At 48.6% G+C, this 16,249-nt stretch overlaps 2 protein-coding genes across 3 annotated transcripts in view; one reads left to right on the top strand and one right to left on the bottom strand.

The window, feature by feature from the left end:
- The window catches only part of SYS1 (SYS1 golgi trafficking protein), a 59,271-nt gene that overhangs the window by 34,895 nt on the left and 8,127 nt on the right, over positions 1-16,249 (bottom strand). The window lies entirely within an intron of this gene.
- On the top strand, positions 1,886-14,256 carry LOC311529276 (neuritin-like). The gene is made up of 3 exons (XM_084645144.1): positions 1,886-2,241; positions 4,565-4,712; positions 13,079-14,256. Exons 1-3 carry the CDS (start codon positions 2,199-2,201, stop codon positions 13,302-13,304), a joined length of 417 nt encoding a protein of 138 aa, XP_084501270.1. The 5' UTR covers positions 1,886-2,198; the 3' UTR covers positions 13,305-14,256.

The following is a 16,249-nucleotide window of genomic DNA, read 5'->3' as shown; positions in this document are numbered from 1 at the left end:
GCTTTTAAAACAGTGACAATCTCCATAGAAAACGGGCACTTGCATTTCCTCAACTTTCTAATCCCTTTCAACATTAAACATATGAGAAGAGGCCAGCAGGTGGCGCTAGGACTTTACATTGCAATTCAATTCAATTGGCGTGGTAATTGTGTGGCCAAGAGTGGCCAAGCCTAAGGAAAAAAGACAAGCCACCTCAGGTGGAGGTTGGAGTGGGCACCACCTGCACAGGCTGGGTCACACAGTGTGTTTGGAGTTTGATCCTTGTGTCCATTGGTCATTCTAGATCAGGTGGCAGGTTATCAGCCCGGATGGTTTTTCTAGTAGGGTCTGACCTGAAGTTTGTTGAAGTCAGTAGACTCCCTTTGGATCGGGCCCTTAGTCTCCTATACCCCTTGCCACCTCCATGCTTCAATCACTGCTCCTCCCTCTAGCTCCCTTTCCTGCCTCTGGCTTTGCTGCCCTGTATACTTAACTGAGAACCTCACATGGCAGTTCCCTGCTGCTGCGGAGTGTTCGGATTTCTTCGGTTCATAATTATTACTGTTTCTATGTATTTGTATTGCAGTACAACCAAGGAGCTGCAAACATGGGCCAGAATCCCATTGTGCTTGGTGCTGTACAAGCACAGTACAAAAAGTCCATGCCCCAAAGAGCTTATAATATAAGACTAAAATGAGAGCCATCAGATGGATACAGACAGACAGGGCAGTACGGACAATGAGACCTACAATACTGGTCAGCATGGCAGGCAGTGGTCTCGGCACACCAGCACCCTAACTTTTGTCAAATATGTTGTATGCATCAGGGCAAATGAGAGTTTTAAGGAAAGATCTGAAGGAGGACAGAAGTGGTTTTGCACATGTTTACAGGGAGCTCCTCTTCTCCTTTCATACAACAGTTGGTGGCTCAAAAAATTCCTTCCACAGTCTGCATGAAGCCCCATGTGCCTACCTGTGAACGTGAGGGGAAGGGTGCAGGGAGGGAGAAGTAGGGTGGGTGTGGGTGACTGGGGTGTTTCTGTGTGTGCGGGTGCGTGTTTGGGAGTGTGTGTGCATGATGAGATCTGTATGTTTGTAAGGGAGTGTTTGTGTGTGTTTGGGAGTGTGTGTGTGATGGGATCTGTATGTTTGTAAGGGAGTGTTTGTGTGTGTGTGAGAGAGATGGGATCTGTATGTTTGTAAGGGAGTGTTTGTGTGTGTGAGAGAGAGAGATGGGATCTGTATGTTTGTAAGGGAGTGTCAGCATGTGTATACATGGGGGGTGTTTGTGTGTGCCACCAGGTGTTTGTACACCAGGTTACACCTTACACCAGGTTTGTAAGGGTGTATACCCAAGTGCTAGGTAGCGTGACCACAGAAGACCCCTATATTCAATACCTTTCTCCTGAGTCTCTCCTCCGGATCATTCTTAGGTGGCTCCCAGTGCTGATCTTTAGAGAAGTTTCCTGCTGCCCATGCCCTGGAAGCCAAAGCCCAACATGCCACCCGCTGGAGACGCCAGGAGGGGCCACATCAGTCTGGGCAGGGGCAGAAGAAAGGGTGAGGATTGTTAAGAACGCCCAAGGCTGGGAACTAATGCACTTTCCAGGGGCTTCTGATGCCAAGTCCCTCTCCACAGAACCTGCAAGAAGCCAGTTCCACCCGCGCTTCACCCGGGATCGATTTTGGGGGGCGTATGTGCGTGAGACTATTAATATCGCCCCCCAGTATTTCCTACACCCCCCGCTCCGTCCCTTGAGCTCAGCGCTCACACGGGCTCTGGCTATTCCTCTCCATCCGGAGACAGGTGTGGGGATGGCGGGGCTATGGGAGGGGCAGGGAGCTGGGGGAGGAGACGGGGTTGGAGAAGGAGCTGAACTCTCCAGATGCCTGAGCCGCCCAGCTCTGCAGGATCAGGAAGAAGGGGGCTTCCCATGGCTAGGTGTTAAGGGGACTCCCCGCGGGGTACCCCAACCCCCTGGAAGCTGCCCTGGGGGGCGGGGGCATCACACTGCAGGGACCGAGCGGCCAGGGGGAGAACCCCCGGGGAAATGCAAAGGGCTTGAGAGGCAGCTGGAGCCGGGCGGGGCTCGGGGAAGCGGGAAGAGCGATCGCGGAGTCTTCAGGACCATGAACTGCCCTGGCAGCGGGGGGCTGCCGCTGACCCCGGGCACGGAGCCGCGCCGGAGCCCCTGAGGAGCGAGGCCGCCGGAGGAGGCGATGGGCCAGAGGCTGGGCACGGTGCTGCTGCTCCTCACGCTAGGTAAGGAACGGGCAGCCCGGATCGCCCAGGAGACACGGGGGAGCCAGGGCAGGGACCGGGCCCCCAGCAATAGGGCAGGGTCCCGCTGGGGGGCAGCCGAGCCAGGGGCCGGCACCGCCCCGGCGGGGTGGCGCCCCCTGGCGCTGAGCTGCGGGGCTGCCCCGGCGCGCCCGGAGCCCGCAGGCGTCCCCAGCCCAGGCTGCCCTCGGGGGCGGCTTTTCCCTCGGCTTCCGCCTGGGAGGGGGGATAGGGGGGCGAGTGGCCCGCGAGTTACATCCATCGCCCAGACCCTGGCTGCAGCTTTCCCGAGCTCATCCTTGGATGTGACGGGCCCAACCTCCGGGGGCAGCCGATGGCCCTTCCCATCTTAACCCCGAGCCCAGCCTGGGCAGGGGAGCAGAGGGGGCGGGAACCTCCCCCGGGCCCTTCCTGCTGGGGGAGTGAGTGGGTTGCAATTGCCGTGGAATGCGGAGCTGGCTGCATTTCAGCCGCTCTGAGCTGGGGCACAGAAGTCCCCTTTCCATGGGACTGGGCACGGAGGATGTCATTCCCCTCTGCAGGCACCGCAACTGGCTCTGAGCCCGGCTGCTTGGTTAGCCAGGAATAGGATCTCCTCTCACGGGTCACAGAGGGAGGGGCACACGAGAGAGACACAATAAACTCAGCATCTGTCACCAGAGCAGCCTCTTCGCTCCCATGAATCCTAGATTCCAAGGCCAGAAGGGACCATTGGGATCATTATCTGACCTCCTGTATAGCACAGACCAGAGAACTTCCCCTAAAGAGAAAAGCTTTTAGGAAAACATCCAATCAATTAAACAATGGTCAGGAATGGAGAATTTACCACATACCTTGGTGAATGGTCCCAATGGTTAGTTACTCTCACTGTTAAAAGTGTGCCTTATTTCCTGTCTGAATTGGTCTAGCTACAACTTCCAGCCATTGGATCCTGTTAGACCTTTCTCTGCTAGACAGAAGAGCCTATTATTAAATATTTGTTCCTCATATTGGTACTTATAGACTAGACTAATTAAGTCACCCCTTAATCCTCAATTTGTTAAGTTAACAAAAAGAATGGTAAAATAACCTCTGTACTCTTATGCATCTAAGGATTGCATTAGTCCTTTTGACCATGGTGTCACACTGGGAGCTCATATTCAGCTGATTATCCACCACAACCCCCCAAATATTTTTCAGTCACGACTTCCCAGGGTAGATTCCCTCATCCTATAAGTATGACCTACATTTTTTGTTCCTAGATGAATACCTTTACATTTAGCCATATTCACATGCATACTGTTTGCTTGCGTCCATTTTACCAAGCGATCTTGGTTGCTCTGTATTAGAGAGCAGTCCTCTTTAATATTTACCACACCCCCAGTTATTGTGTTGTCTGCAAACTTTATCTCAGTACTCATCCATGAGAAACCTTCTTCCTGAAATCCTGGGCACAGAGGGCTTGGGAAATATCCCACAGGGATCAAAAAAAGGGGCAGTGCAGATTTGAATTCTTGGCCATTCTTCTTGCTATCCCCCCTTTGGGCAGAATGGGATTCACTGGGGGCTGGAATGGGAACAGATCCCCACTTTGTGTCATCACTGAGTCCACTGATTTTTAACAAGAAGACACACTGTTTACTAAGGGCTAAAAAGTGCATTTTTCCCTTCCCTTCCCAGCAGAGCAGAGAATGTTAATGATCCCTTTTTTTCATATTTATTCCAGGGATGGAACGATATCTGTGTAGGGGAAGGCACTCTCCCTAGCTCTTCCCACAAACCAAGCCCTGCCCACCTAAAGCACTAAAATGAGGTGTTGCTGTAGCTTATGCCAAGCTTCCTAATATGATTCTCCCTCTTTTTTTTCCAGCTGTGATCAGCAGTGAAAGAGTTAACATTGCTATTTAAATCATCATTGTTAGGCTTCACTGCTAAAGTCCCATCACAATGAATATGAGCAGTTCCCCTTTTCATAGCTACTACTACAGGCTGCCTGCAAACCCGGGCACATATCACTGCATTGTTTACACATGGTTCATGTGTTGAAACAAGTTTCTTTGCAGTGATGAGGGCTCGAGAGGCTTGTTTTATGCTGAGACTGTGAAGCACAAGATGGCAGCACCCATGAAATAGCTGCCATAAGCTCGCCCAGTTTGCCCACTGGTTTATGCAGGCATTTCCATGTATGTAGCCCTTCAGAGAACGTGGCCTCTTTTCCCACAGCCCATGCTAGCAGTTGTGGGGAAGTCTATGGGAGGTGACCTTACTGGGTTGACTCAGAGCTGGGTTGCTACACTGTTACATAAATCCCCTTTTTGGTTTATAGGGTATTTGGTCAGCTCACTGGCCACAGAAACTAAATGTGAAAACATTTACCAAGGCTTCTCCAACTGTGTCTTAAAACTGGGCAAAAACATGGCCAGCTACGAAGAGGACAACAGGGATAAGGTGCAGGGGCTGAACACTGTTTGCGGGTGAGTAGCAACCCCCCAGTTCTGGCCCTTCTTCCCTATAAACACATGGCAAATGCACACACTGCTGTGCTCACCCCAACCTCCTGAGATGCAGAACACACACCCAGGCAGACACACACCCTCACACATACAGTGTCACGCAGGTCGAGACAGCAGGGCACCACAGAGACTACAGAGCAGGGAGTCTGCGAACCCTCCAAGGACTCACAATCAAAGCTGAGGACACAACTCATGGAGAGTAGTTTGGGGTATTATTATTATTGTGCATTTTTAGCGACAGAGTGGGGGTCCTCAGGATTTAGGTAATCCCTCCCTCTGGGTTACTCTGGGTGCTCTAACCTTACCTTCCACTCAGCCTCCCAGGCCCCCACTTGCCTCTGGCTGCTCTCTCTGACAAAAAAAAAAAAAAAAAGGTTTCTTTCAAATAGAAGCCCGGCTCTCCTCACCCTCCTGCTTCCCACCTCAGGCAGGAGCTGGGACAAAGGCTACAGTTTGCCAATCCCTGATCATGACTCTTTCCCTGTCCTCAGGAGATCAGTGGAGAAGAAGACTCCTGCACCCAGCTACTGTAGGTGGAGATGAAGATAACTGCCCCTACTAAGCATGGCTCTAGCCTTTAGGGCTGCATGAGGCACATTCTCTTACCCACAGCAAGAAAGGTGTCAAGCAAATCCTGCCAGGCTAGACCATGCCAAGGACCAAGCACACAATAGCCGTTGGAGCCAGACTGCAAACTGCATTTAATCAGGTATCAGCAGCCTAAAAGCAAGCTGAACTCAAGGGTCCTTACTGCAGGCTCAGGGCCCCGTTCATTCCTGGTGAAAGTCCATTGATTTCAGGCCCCTCAATGAGCAGGTGAGCTTCACAGCTGAGTTTGAAAGGTGGAGGAGCCATTCAGTTACCAGGGGTGATAACCTAATCAGGACCAAGGGGAAAACAAGGAAGGGGGTAAAATAGTAAAGTTGCTGGAGTTCACCACAGAGCATGTTCGGGGAAAGGTCTGATTAAAAGAGAATGAGCTAAAGCAAGTGAGGGAAGGGAGACAAAGGGAGGAAATGAAAAGTTGGCAGAGATAAATGAAGGTGGCTGAGGGTTCTGAGCAGCCCCAGCAATGAATCCACAGGAGTGAAAAGGCCACGGGGGGAATAAGGAGATGCAGAAAGCAATCAAGGGAAAGACAGATGCACTGGGGAGGTGTAAACCTTCGAGCCCAAGGAGGAGTGCTAAGAAGATTAGAGGAGGAAGAGCATCTGAACTAATAAGGAATCAAAAGGGAAGGGTGGAAATGACAGGCAGGATCCAAATGAAGGCATTTCTCTTACATCTCAGGGTTAGGGGTTAGTGAAAGGGACAAGCGGTGGGATTGATGGGGCTGCTGAAAATGGAAATGAATTCCTAGCCTTGCACGGGAACAGGAACGAGATGCAACAGGCAACCATTTGCCAGGGAAGAAAGATGCCGGGACTGAGCTGAGAAGCCCACCAGCCCAAGTGATTGGAAAGGAGAACACGACAGAATTCCAGCACCAGTGGAGATTCTTGCCAGCACTCTGCAGGATCCCTGACACTGAGTGCAGGATCCATTTGCCCCAGGTGGAGAGAAGCCAACCTCACTATTGCTGTGTGGAGCAAAGGGGGGCATTGCTTAGAAAGGGGTACAGTTTGCTTCTCTCTTCTTCCTGTCACCTTCTACCCAGGGATCTGAGTGCTTCCCAAACATTGACCTTTTAGCTTCACACTCCACTCCACTCCCCCACGCAGAGAAGAGTCCCTATCCCCAGTTTACAGAAGGTGTACCTGAAGCACAGAGGAGGGAGGTGATATGGCCACAAGGCAAGTCAGCGTCGGATTTAAGTAACAGGGGTTACGGATCATTTAAGCTAGCTCTAAGGGAAGTAATGCAATCCAGGAGCCGATATTTGTGTATGTATCTCCAGCTTCATAGGGGGTGAGGTCTCGGTTTAGCTGACACCATTGAGTTCACAAGGTCTTTTTCTGGGATAGGACTGCTGCCTTATAACCAACGTAACAATGGACATAGTAACCGGGAAGGGGAGGCGGAAGCTGTGCAGGGGGGTGGATTAGGGTGAACACAGCTTCCTCTAGGCTAAAAGTAGAGGGGGAGCTCCCCCACTTGTCCCTGGATTGAGTGAGCAGTGCTCCCCCACAAACCCCATGCTCTTTGGCTAGTCAGCGAGAGCTGTGCCCTCCTGTTTCTATTGGCTTTAACCACTTCATTGGAATGTCCTGAAATCTAACATTGGGCCTCCCAATGGATTAGAAAGGAGGAAAGACCTTTGTTAAACACTTTACTGAGTTGGTTCAGGGAGCAGATTGGCGTTCCAGAGAGTAGGTACGCTGGAGGAAAAGCTGCCTTTCTATTTTCCTAGGGGATCTTTGGAGTAACCCTTCCTCCAGCCCCAGCTGTACACAATAATATAACCTGATCCAGCCACCAGGTGTGAAGTAAACACTCCCCCACTCCCAGGTGTATGCTGTAATGTAAAGCTGACCTATGTGCTCTTGTTTTCTGACATACTTCCCCATCACCATTGCACACATGAACTTTCCCAGGTCTGTAGCGTGAACCAAATCTGAAATTCATAGATTAGTAGCGCTGCACGGGTTTAGCTACATTAATTTTAAATTGATCTACTTAAACTAGTGCAGAGCTTTAACGTAGACAAACGCTAACCAGTTTAATCCAAGTGGGTTTTAGCTTGTGTGGCATTAAGCTATACCAATTTAGGCAAGGGTTAAACTGTTTCAAGTGTATGTACATTTGAGGTTTGTGCCAGTTTTACTAGACTGATTTTAAATCAATCTAGTTGAACCAGTGCATCTTTTCTAATGTAGACCAGCTCTGAGGAGGAGAAATATTAGGCCCAAGCCAGTAAATTCACAAATCAGAATTTCCATGCCATGGAAAATTCCAATATTTTCACACGTGCTTTTGTGTTGAACTGGTGCATCATGGGTGAGGCTACGTTTTAGTCACAGGTATTTTTAAAAAAAGTCATGGACAGGTCACAGTCAGTAAACATAAATTCACAGCCCATGACCTCTCCATGACTTATACTATATACCCCTAACTAAAACTTGGGCTGTGGGGCCACAGTGCTCTGGGGGAGCATTCCGGGGGTGCCACATGTAATCGGGGGGTGGCCCGGACCCCTGCTGGTGCTCGGGGTGGTGGGCAGCGGCGCGTGGCCCAGGACCTCTGCTGGTGCTGGGAGGGGAGGGTTGGTGGGGCTCACAGGCTCCCTACCTGCCTGCGTGTGTCCTGGCAGCTCCTAGAGGTAGGGGCGGACAGGGGGGCTCTGCCTGCTGCTCCCGCTACAAGTGCCAGCTGAGCAGCTCCCATTGGCCGTGAACTGTAGCCAATGGGAGCTTCGGGGCCAGTGCCCCGGGCAGCACAGAGCCCCTTGGCCTAGGAGCTACAGGGACATGCTGATGGGAACCGGGGACCCCCTCCAGGTAAGTGATGCCGTGCACCCCAACCCCCTGCCCCAGCCCTGAGCCCCCTTCCACACACCCAGACTGCTGCTGATGGCCCAGGGGCTGAGCAGCTGGGCAGCCCCTGAGCCAGCACCAGCTGCTGCAGAAGTCATGGAGGTCACGGAGAGTAACGGAGTCCATGATTTCCATGACAGACACGCAGCCTTAACCATAGGAGATCTTGTCCAGCCAGGGAGCCCAGCCCATAGAGAAGAAAAGGGGCATGGAGCACCTGAACTGCAACTCCCATGACGTACCACGGCAACTCAAACAGACACAGATTAATGTCAAACTGAATGAAATGTTTCAATTTGTTTTGACAAAACAAAATGTTTTGTGCTGGATCCATCTGGCATTAAACAAACTATTTAATTTTGAAAATATAAAATTTTGTACATTTTCCATTTTAAAAATGTCTTAATGGCGAATCCCATGTACAAATTAGAACTTCCAGCAAGGTTAGAAGGAAAAGCCTCCTGGACTGATAATGCTGGGCAGAGATTCTGGTTTGAATTGGGAATGGAAGACAAAGGGCATCTTCGCTAGCAGTAGAAAATAGCCAGGTTCCTTTAAAGGGGCTTTCAGAGGAGTCCATGTGTCATGCTGTGAATTGTAGCCTGTATTTCTTCCTGGCAGCACACAACAGCATATCATACCACTGACCTTTTTGTGGATGCAAACAATTGCCTGTATTTGACTGTTTTACTGAACAGCTTTTCAGTGTTTTTAAAAAACAAAGTTTGTTTGTTTCATTTCTAAAGAAACAACTGATTTTTGCTCCAATTTGCAATAAAGCCTGATTTTCTAGGAAGTTACAGGGCACAGGGCTGAAAACAAATACAGAAAATCAGTAAAACACTGGAACTGCGGACAGTGCTATGTAGCAGCAGAATCCTGACCACACTACCAGGGGTTCTTGCGTAGGTCCTGGTGAATGGACAACCTGCAAGACAACCGGTGCTATTGTGATTGAAGGAAAAAAGTAATGATCCCCTTTCCTTTCAAGGAATATCCTGGGCAGTTATTGGCCTTTCCCCTTAACTCTCCCTATGCCATCTACAATTCCGCTGATGGAGGATGGTTTTCTCAAGCCTCTCCTGTGCCATGTTCTCTCCAGGAGTGAGGTACACAGGTCAGTGACAGATATGGAGATCAGAATAATTGATGCCTTGGAAGGCAGCCTAGTATGAAATCAGCAGCATTTGTTTTTCAGTTCTGCTTGTGCAGTATTTCCCCAGAGTCCAACACTGACAAGTCATTTGATTATAGCTTGTCTGGCTGAACAGATGGAGGCTGTGAAGAGTGAAGCATTGTGGGAATTGTGATCACCCAGCTGAAAGTAGAACCAGGACTAAAAGTTGACATTCTTTCTCCCCTGCCCCACTTAATCTTTTGCCTGAAGAGAGAGAGCATTTTTAACCCCTACCTGACCAAGCTGTGTTTCCCTGTTCAGCTGCTGCAGGGTTCTGAGTGAAGCGCTCTAATGAACACAAGAGCTTGCCTTGGTTGGCACCAATGTTTCTGATTATGATCTCAGGACATTTATTCTGCCACACTGGCTCTATTTAATGAACTCTATGCAGCTGGTGTTCTGACATAAATCCTATTAAAAAAGAAAAGCACTAATGTCCATACTTCAAGAAGAAATAGTGTCATCTCCAGAAAAGGAAGGTTTGGACAAAAGTAAAAAGATGTCTTCCCATGCTTGGGGGGCTGACCCCAGCCAAATGGTCTGCTCAATCTCCCAGATTGACATGGGACATCTAGATGTGTGCATCAAATCCCTCCTTGAAGAATATGGCCAGCAAACCCAGTAACATGACAGAGGAAAATTCACCGTCAGTCTAATAGCTCGAGAGACTGTGGATTTACCTATTTACCTTCAGTGACCTGGTGCAGGGCAGAATAGATCCCCTGTACTGGCCAGCGAGGCTCTCTGCACAGAGGGTTTTCTCAGGGGGGCATTCCCCTACTCCTTTATGTTGTCCAAGAGGCATAAAGGAGCCATAATATAACTGAGAATTGGGCCCCACGTGTTATGAAAAATTCTCTTCACCTCTTCGACAGATAGGGTTGCCAACCCTCCAGGTTTGGTTGGGTGTCTCCTGGAATTGGGCTTGATCTCCCGGAGGCTACTGAAGCCAATCTGGGAGAGTTTAGGCTGATAAAAGTCCAGCAGTGCAGTGGGGCGAAGGGAGGCTCCCTACCTGCCCTAGCTCCGGGCCACTCCCAGAAACGGCCAGCATGTTTGGCAGCAGCTCCTAGGCGGAGGCGTGGCCAGAGGGTCTCCATGCGCTGCATCTGCCCTGAGCGCTGACTCCGCAGCTCCCATTGGCCGTGAACGGGGACCACGGCCAATGGGAGCTGCAGGGGCGGTGCCTGCAGTCAGGGGCAGTGTGCACCGTGCAGAGCTGCCTGGCTGCCCCTGAGTCTAGGAGCTGCTGCTGGACATGCTGCCACTTCCGGGAGCCACCCAAGGTAAGCACCACCTGGCCGGAACCTGCACCCCAACCCCCTGCCCCAGCCCACACACAAATTCCCTCCCAGAGTCCGCACCCTGAACCCCCTCCCGCACGCTAGGCCCCTGCCCCCAAACTCCCTCCTAGAGCCCGCACCTCTGCCCACACTCCAACCCCCTGCCCCAGCCTTGAGTGCCCTCCTGCACCCAAACTCCCTCCCAGAGGCTGCATCCCTCACCCCCTCCCGCACCTCAACCCCCTGCCCCAGGCTCAACCCGGAGTCCCCTCCTGCACCCCAATCCCCTGCCCCAGCCCAGTGAAAGTGAGTGAGGGTGAGGGAAAGTGAGCGATGGAGGGAGTGGGGCTGGAGTGAGTGGGGGCTGGGCCTTGTAGAAGGGGCGGGGAAGGGGGTAGGGCAAGGGTGTTTGGGTTTGTGCGAATAGACAGTTGGCAACCCTATCTACAAATGACACTGTCACAGTTACAGGGCAAGATGCACTTTGGACCCCTTTTAGTGCCTCTTGAGGGCACCCTTCAGATGATAGGCTTGGCTTCCTGCACCTCTCTCAAAGGGTGGAGCCCCAAAGTCCAACCATTCTTGGGCTGGATCTCCTGGTGGGAGCCCCCAGTTTCCCAACTGTATTGACATGTCAGTTATATCTGGGACCTGTAAACCCTTTTCCTCCAGAGGCCAGTAACAGCAGCCAATTAAAGTGACTCAAAACCAGCTTCTTCAAAACAGCATTATTCATTCACCAAAGGCACACAGTATGCAGAAAGAAGGGGTAAAACAACAAAAGGCCTTATGGGTCTTAACTAACCTTCCCTCTTTCCTTTCCAGTGTTAGGTAAGTTTCACTCAGCCCAGACCTCCCTACTCCAGCACTGGGAGCGACAGACAGCCCCTGGGCATCCTCTGTCTCTCCCTGTCAGATTCCTCCCCAGCCACTGCTGCCTGCTTCCTCCCTAGGCCAGGGTCTTTAAGGCTTTAGAACCCCCTTTGATTCTAGGTTCCGGCATAGGAAGAATAAACCTTGCTGGTCTAGTTGGAGCCAGGAAGAGGCATTCTCCAATACATTCTCCATAGTTTTATCCAGGACCCTTGGTATTCTCTCTAGCGTATCTTATTTTTGTCATTGTTTAATTTCCTGTTTCTTCCCCTCACCCCACACCTCATTAACAGCCTCCTTTGATTTAACTCCTTTCACTCAGGCACGATATCAAGCAAATAAACCGAGGCACATAAAAAAAATACTATAGACTCTTCCCTCATTCTGTATAGACACCGGATTAGAGAACGGAAAGTTTTCAGGAGCCAGTGTCCTTACCCCCAGTCTGTGATTACATTGTGCCTATCATTCAGCTTGGACAAAGAAGAGCAATGAAGTCAGTCAAACATTTACTCTTAATCTGTTTCACTTTCAGGGACTCAGAGTTGGAATTCCAAGCACTGAAGGGGGACATCAGTTTATGAAAAACAATGGATTTTATTGGCTTTCAAAAAAATCATAGAAACACTTCAACAAGTTTGGGGTTTTAGTTTTTAGCAAATGAGCTCTGAGAGACCCACAAAGGGGGATTAATGATGCCAGAGCAGGGAGGTAGAAAACTAAACTTCCTGTAAGAAGAGTAGGACAATAGAACAGACTGCCTAAGGAGGTTGTGGAAGCTCCTTCATTGGAGGTTTTCAAAAGGAGACTGGGTCACCATCTATCTTGGATGGTTCAAATCCAACTAATCCTGCATTTTGGCAGGGGGTTGGACTAGATCACCCTTGCGGTCCCTCCTAACCCTATGATTCCACTAACAAAAACCACCACTGGGTCAGTCTCCCTCAGATTTACCAGTGCATCTGGCTTCTGCTCTCTTTAGCGCTTTGATCTTGATATTCTCTCAGTGCAGGTAGAGCCATAAGCCTGTGCAGAATCCAACTGAACTCAAGGAGGTATAAGAGTAACAGCCGTGTTAGTCTGTATTCGCAAAAAGAAAAGGAGTACTTGTGGCACCTTAGAGACTAACCAATTTATTTGAGCATGAGCTTTCGTGAGCTCATTGCATCCGATGAAGTGAGCTGTAGCTCACGAAAGCTCATGCTCAAATAAATTGGTTAGTCTCTAAGGTGCCACAAGTACTCCTTTTCTTCAAGGAGGTATAGGAGTTCTCACTGGAGGAGCTCATTGCAGGACTGGGGCCTTAAACTGTAAGCAATTCAGGACTAAGACTTTCTGTGTCTTGAGGCATTATACAATGCTGAACACATAGACATCACATGCCAAACAAGTGCACCAAATGTAAATGTTGGGGCCAATTGAATTGAGAGTTTCTAGTGGGGAGAAAGGTTTTGTCTTGGGTCTTTCTGCTCTGTAGTGTTTTAAATGAACTAACAGCTTCCTTTCTTCCCTCGGCTACAGGTATTGGGATGAATTTCACATGTGCACCATGATTGCTCTTTGGGAATGCCAGAAGGAGGCAGCCAGTATCTGGGAGACTTTGAAAAGGGAATCTAGAAAAATCAAATTCCAAGGCAGCTTGTTTGATCTCTGCAGTCCCAATAGCTCCCAGAGCTTCAGTTTGACAAATGTTTCAAATTTTATTGTCTTAAGCATCTCTCTGATGGTCACTTGGTTTAATTTGTAAATGGAGCAGCTCTGAAAGTATTGGAATGAAGAGGTATTATCAGTGTCATAAGTGTAGTTATGATCAGAAATGTAGTATTTCTAAACCTTTGAGAAATACTGTGTATGGCGCTTGATGGACACTTAATTTTATTATTCCAGATCTGTGAGCTTCAGAAGAGCTTGGCAGCATCGCCTTGGTTGCACTGTCTCTAAGTAACTTACATGATTAATCATAAATTCAGCACTTGCTATAACTTGACATTGTTCAACTGGAAGTGCACCCACAGCTCCAAAAGATGGTGCAGAGTGCTGGAGGCTGTAGCCAGAGGGCCAAAGGAGTGTGGAGAAATTCAGGATTAGTGCTAAATACTAGATTCTTTTGCAATCTTTTCTATCTATAGTCACTGGAAACTAATCTGTTTATTCAGCTGCCTGTTTCTGCCAGATAAATTCTTGATGTTTTTTCAGTGGTGATGGGCGGGAGGAAGCAATTGGTGGTGGTGTTTTTGAAATGCAGGAAGAACGTACTGAGCCCGTCAAAGACAGGAAGGATTCCTTGTTATGTTGGTAGTAGAATCCTCCCCTGGGGGGATGGTGAAGCCTCCCCTTGCAGAACAATCTCGGATGGGTCTGTTTCTTGTGAGATGCACCTGGCTACCTGAATGACTCTTGCGGTATGTGTAAATCCCTTTCATAAGGAAACAAGAGGGAAAAACGTAATGGGGAAAAGGGGCAGGGTTGGGCTAGTGGCAAAGTAAAGATTTCTAATAACTCTTTTGCTTTAAAAGTATCCCAGGAGGCACTGTGAGCAGCACTGTGACTGACTGTGTAATTCAAGAATATCAAATAATGTCTATTGTATAACCTAAACCTGTCAAATTGGAAATCATTTGTCCTGCTTTCTTGGTCTATAGCACAGTCGCTCCCTGTCTCTTCTTGTGCAGCCCAGACAATTGTTCATGTCACGGCTTCAACACTGCCATTAAATATATTTTCAATACTAGGAGACTCTTGCAAGTGATTTCAGGATATGTTGAAAAACTCAACTGTATTATCTAGCAGTTGAAAGCAGGGCACTAAGAACTATCTCCTGGGCCCTAGAGGCCCCACCTGGGCAAACAAGGGGGTCAAAGACAATAATGTGCATCAATGCAGGCCTGCTCTTCCACACCTATTATAGCATTTCAAAGAGAACAGGAATTTCCAGAATGGATCAAACCCAAGGTCCATCTAGTCCGGTAACCTATCCCTTGACAGTACCAAATGCTTCAGAGGAAGGTACAAGAAATCTGCAGTAGGCAGATGTGGGATAATCTGTGCCCATTGAAGGTCTCAGCTTGATCCCTAATAGTTGGAGATTGGTTCAAGGCCTCAGCATATTGTTTTATATCCTTTCCAAAACGTTTGTTAGCTTTAAGTATAACAACTAGGGATGCTCTTGTCATTGATATTACTCCAATCTGTTTCTGAATCTTGCGATTTACTTGGTCTCACCAACTTCCTGTGGCAATGAGTTCCACAGTTTAATTATGCGCTGGGTAAAAAGGTCTTTCCTTGGATCAGTTTTTAATTTTGCATCATTTAATGGTATTGAAGGTCCTCTTGTTTTTGTATTACGAGACAGGGAGAACAGAAGCTCCTGCTCTACTTTCTCTGTAGCGTTAATTGTATATACTTTTATTATGACACTCATGACCATTGAGCAGGGCACTCATTCCATTTTGAATAGAGGGAAGCAGCAGCTCGCATTGTACAGTATGGATGAGCTGCACAGCTCTGAGGATTCCCATTACCACAGTAGGGAAGAAATTGTTAGTTATCCTAAATGAGAAGCCTGTGTTTATGGTTAGTCTCTCTCACATCCACAGATTGGTTCAAACCAGCAAGTATGAATTAGAAACAATAGGTATAAAGATTCTAACAACATTTGCAAATCTGGGAACATGTTTTAGAGTATGAACAATGACTTTAATGGGCCAGTAAGCGAGGCACTGCTGGCCCTTGGGATTTAGCCAAGTATATTACAGGCATGTACGCAAGCTTCTCTTTCAGCAAGGAACATCTTTTGGTCTTTCTGCTGATACTGCAGACAAGAGGTCCATTAGTGCCACCCTTGACAAGTCAAGTTCCTTCCTGTGTAACTTCTTGCACTCTGCCAGCTGCCCGAGTTACTATTTACCACCCTGCTCACCACAGCACTGCTAAGCAACCCTGCTCTCATTTTCAGCCGGGAGGGAGTCCTCTACAAAATTAATGAAGTGGCAGCTCCCAAGAAATCAAACAGCTCAGGGGAGGAGAAGCAGGTATTTAAACTCCACTTCCAAGTGGGGCATTCAGAGATTTTGCTGATGAGGAAGACATTAATAACACACTCTTAATGATGGCATATGGATTATGGGAGACAAACATCTCTGGCATTGGGCACAATGGTAGCTGGCAGGTGAAGCGGTTAACAAGGATCATTGTAGGATTTAGATGAACTAATCTCAACTCTATATTCAGCTTGGTTCTACTTTCTGCTCTGATACAAAATGCAGTACAGGCTGTGGTTTCATTCCATTCTCTCCTCTCTCCACTATCAGTGTCCCTGCCTATTCCCTACACATTCTCCTGCGGGGGAAAGCTGGAATAGCTGGACACTGCCAACGGCCAAGGCAGAGACTGCTTTGTGGCCACACCTATTTAATTCTGCTTTAAAGGAAGCAATAGTATGGTTTAGAGTAGATAATTATCTAATGCTTTAACAGGCTTCCTCTTCTTAGCTGCTTTAACAGATCGGTATCTTTCCAAGTGTTAAACTTTCAAGCTTTTAAACAGTTCTAGAAGACAGAATGATGTCTTAACAATAAGTACTCTCTGCAAAGCCTCCTTCCTGCCAAACCTTACAGAGCCTGGATTAAAATATCCAGTTTGCTGACACTACTGCAACCCCCAGAAAGGGAGCAGGTGTTGGAGAAAATCTCC

This window comes from Lepidochelys olivacea (genome assembly GCF_965140295.1).
Source record: "Lepidochelys olivacea isolate rLepOli2 genome assembly, chromosome: 13".
In the NCBI taxonomy this organism is placed as follows: Eukaryota; Metazoa; Chordata; order Testudines; family Cheloniidae; genus Lepidochelys; species Lepidochelys olivacea.
The sequence above is the reverse complement of the archived record's forward strand: the minus strand, read 5'-3'. Positions and strand labels throughout refer to the sequence as shown.

What these genes read in the sequence shown, in the direction of transcription:
- LOC311529276 (XM_084645144.1), top strand. Translation starts at nt 2,199, where the DNA reads ATGGGCCAGAGGCTGGGCACGGTGCTGCTGCTCCTCACGCTAG. An exon ending in GCTGCTGCTCCTCACGCTAG is followed by an intron (nt 2,242 to 4,564) that starts GTAAGGAACGGG and finishes TTTGGTTTATAG; the next exon opens with GGTATTTGGTCAGCTCACTG. An exon ending in GGGCTGAACACTGTTTGCGG is followed by an intron (nt 4,713 to 13,078) that starts GTGAGTAGCAAC and finishes CCTCGGCTACAG; the next exon opens with GTATTGGGATGAATTTCACA.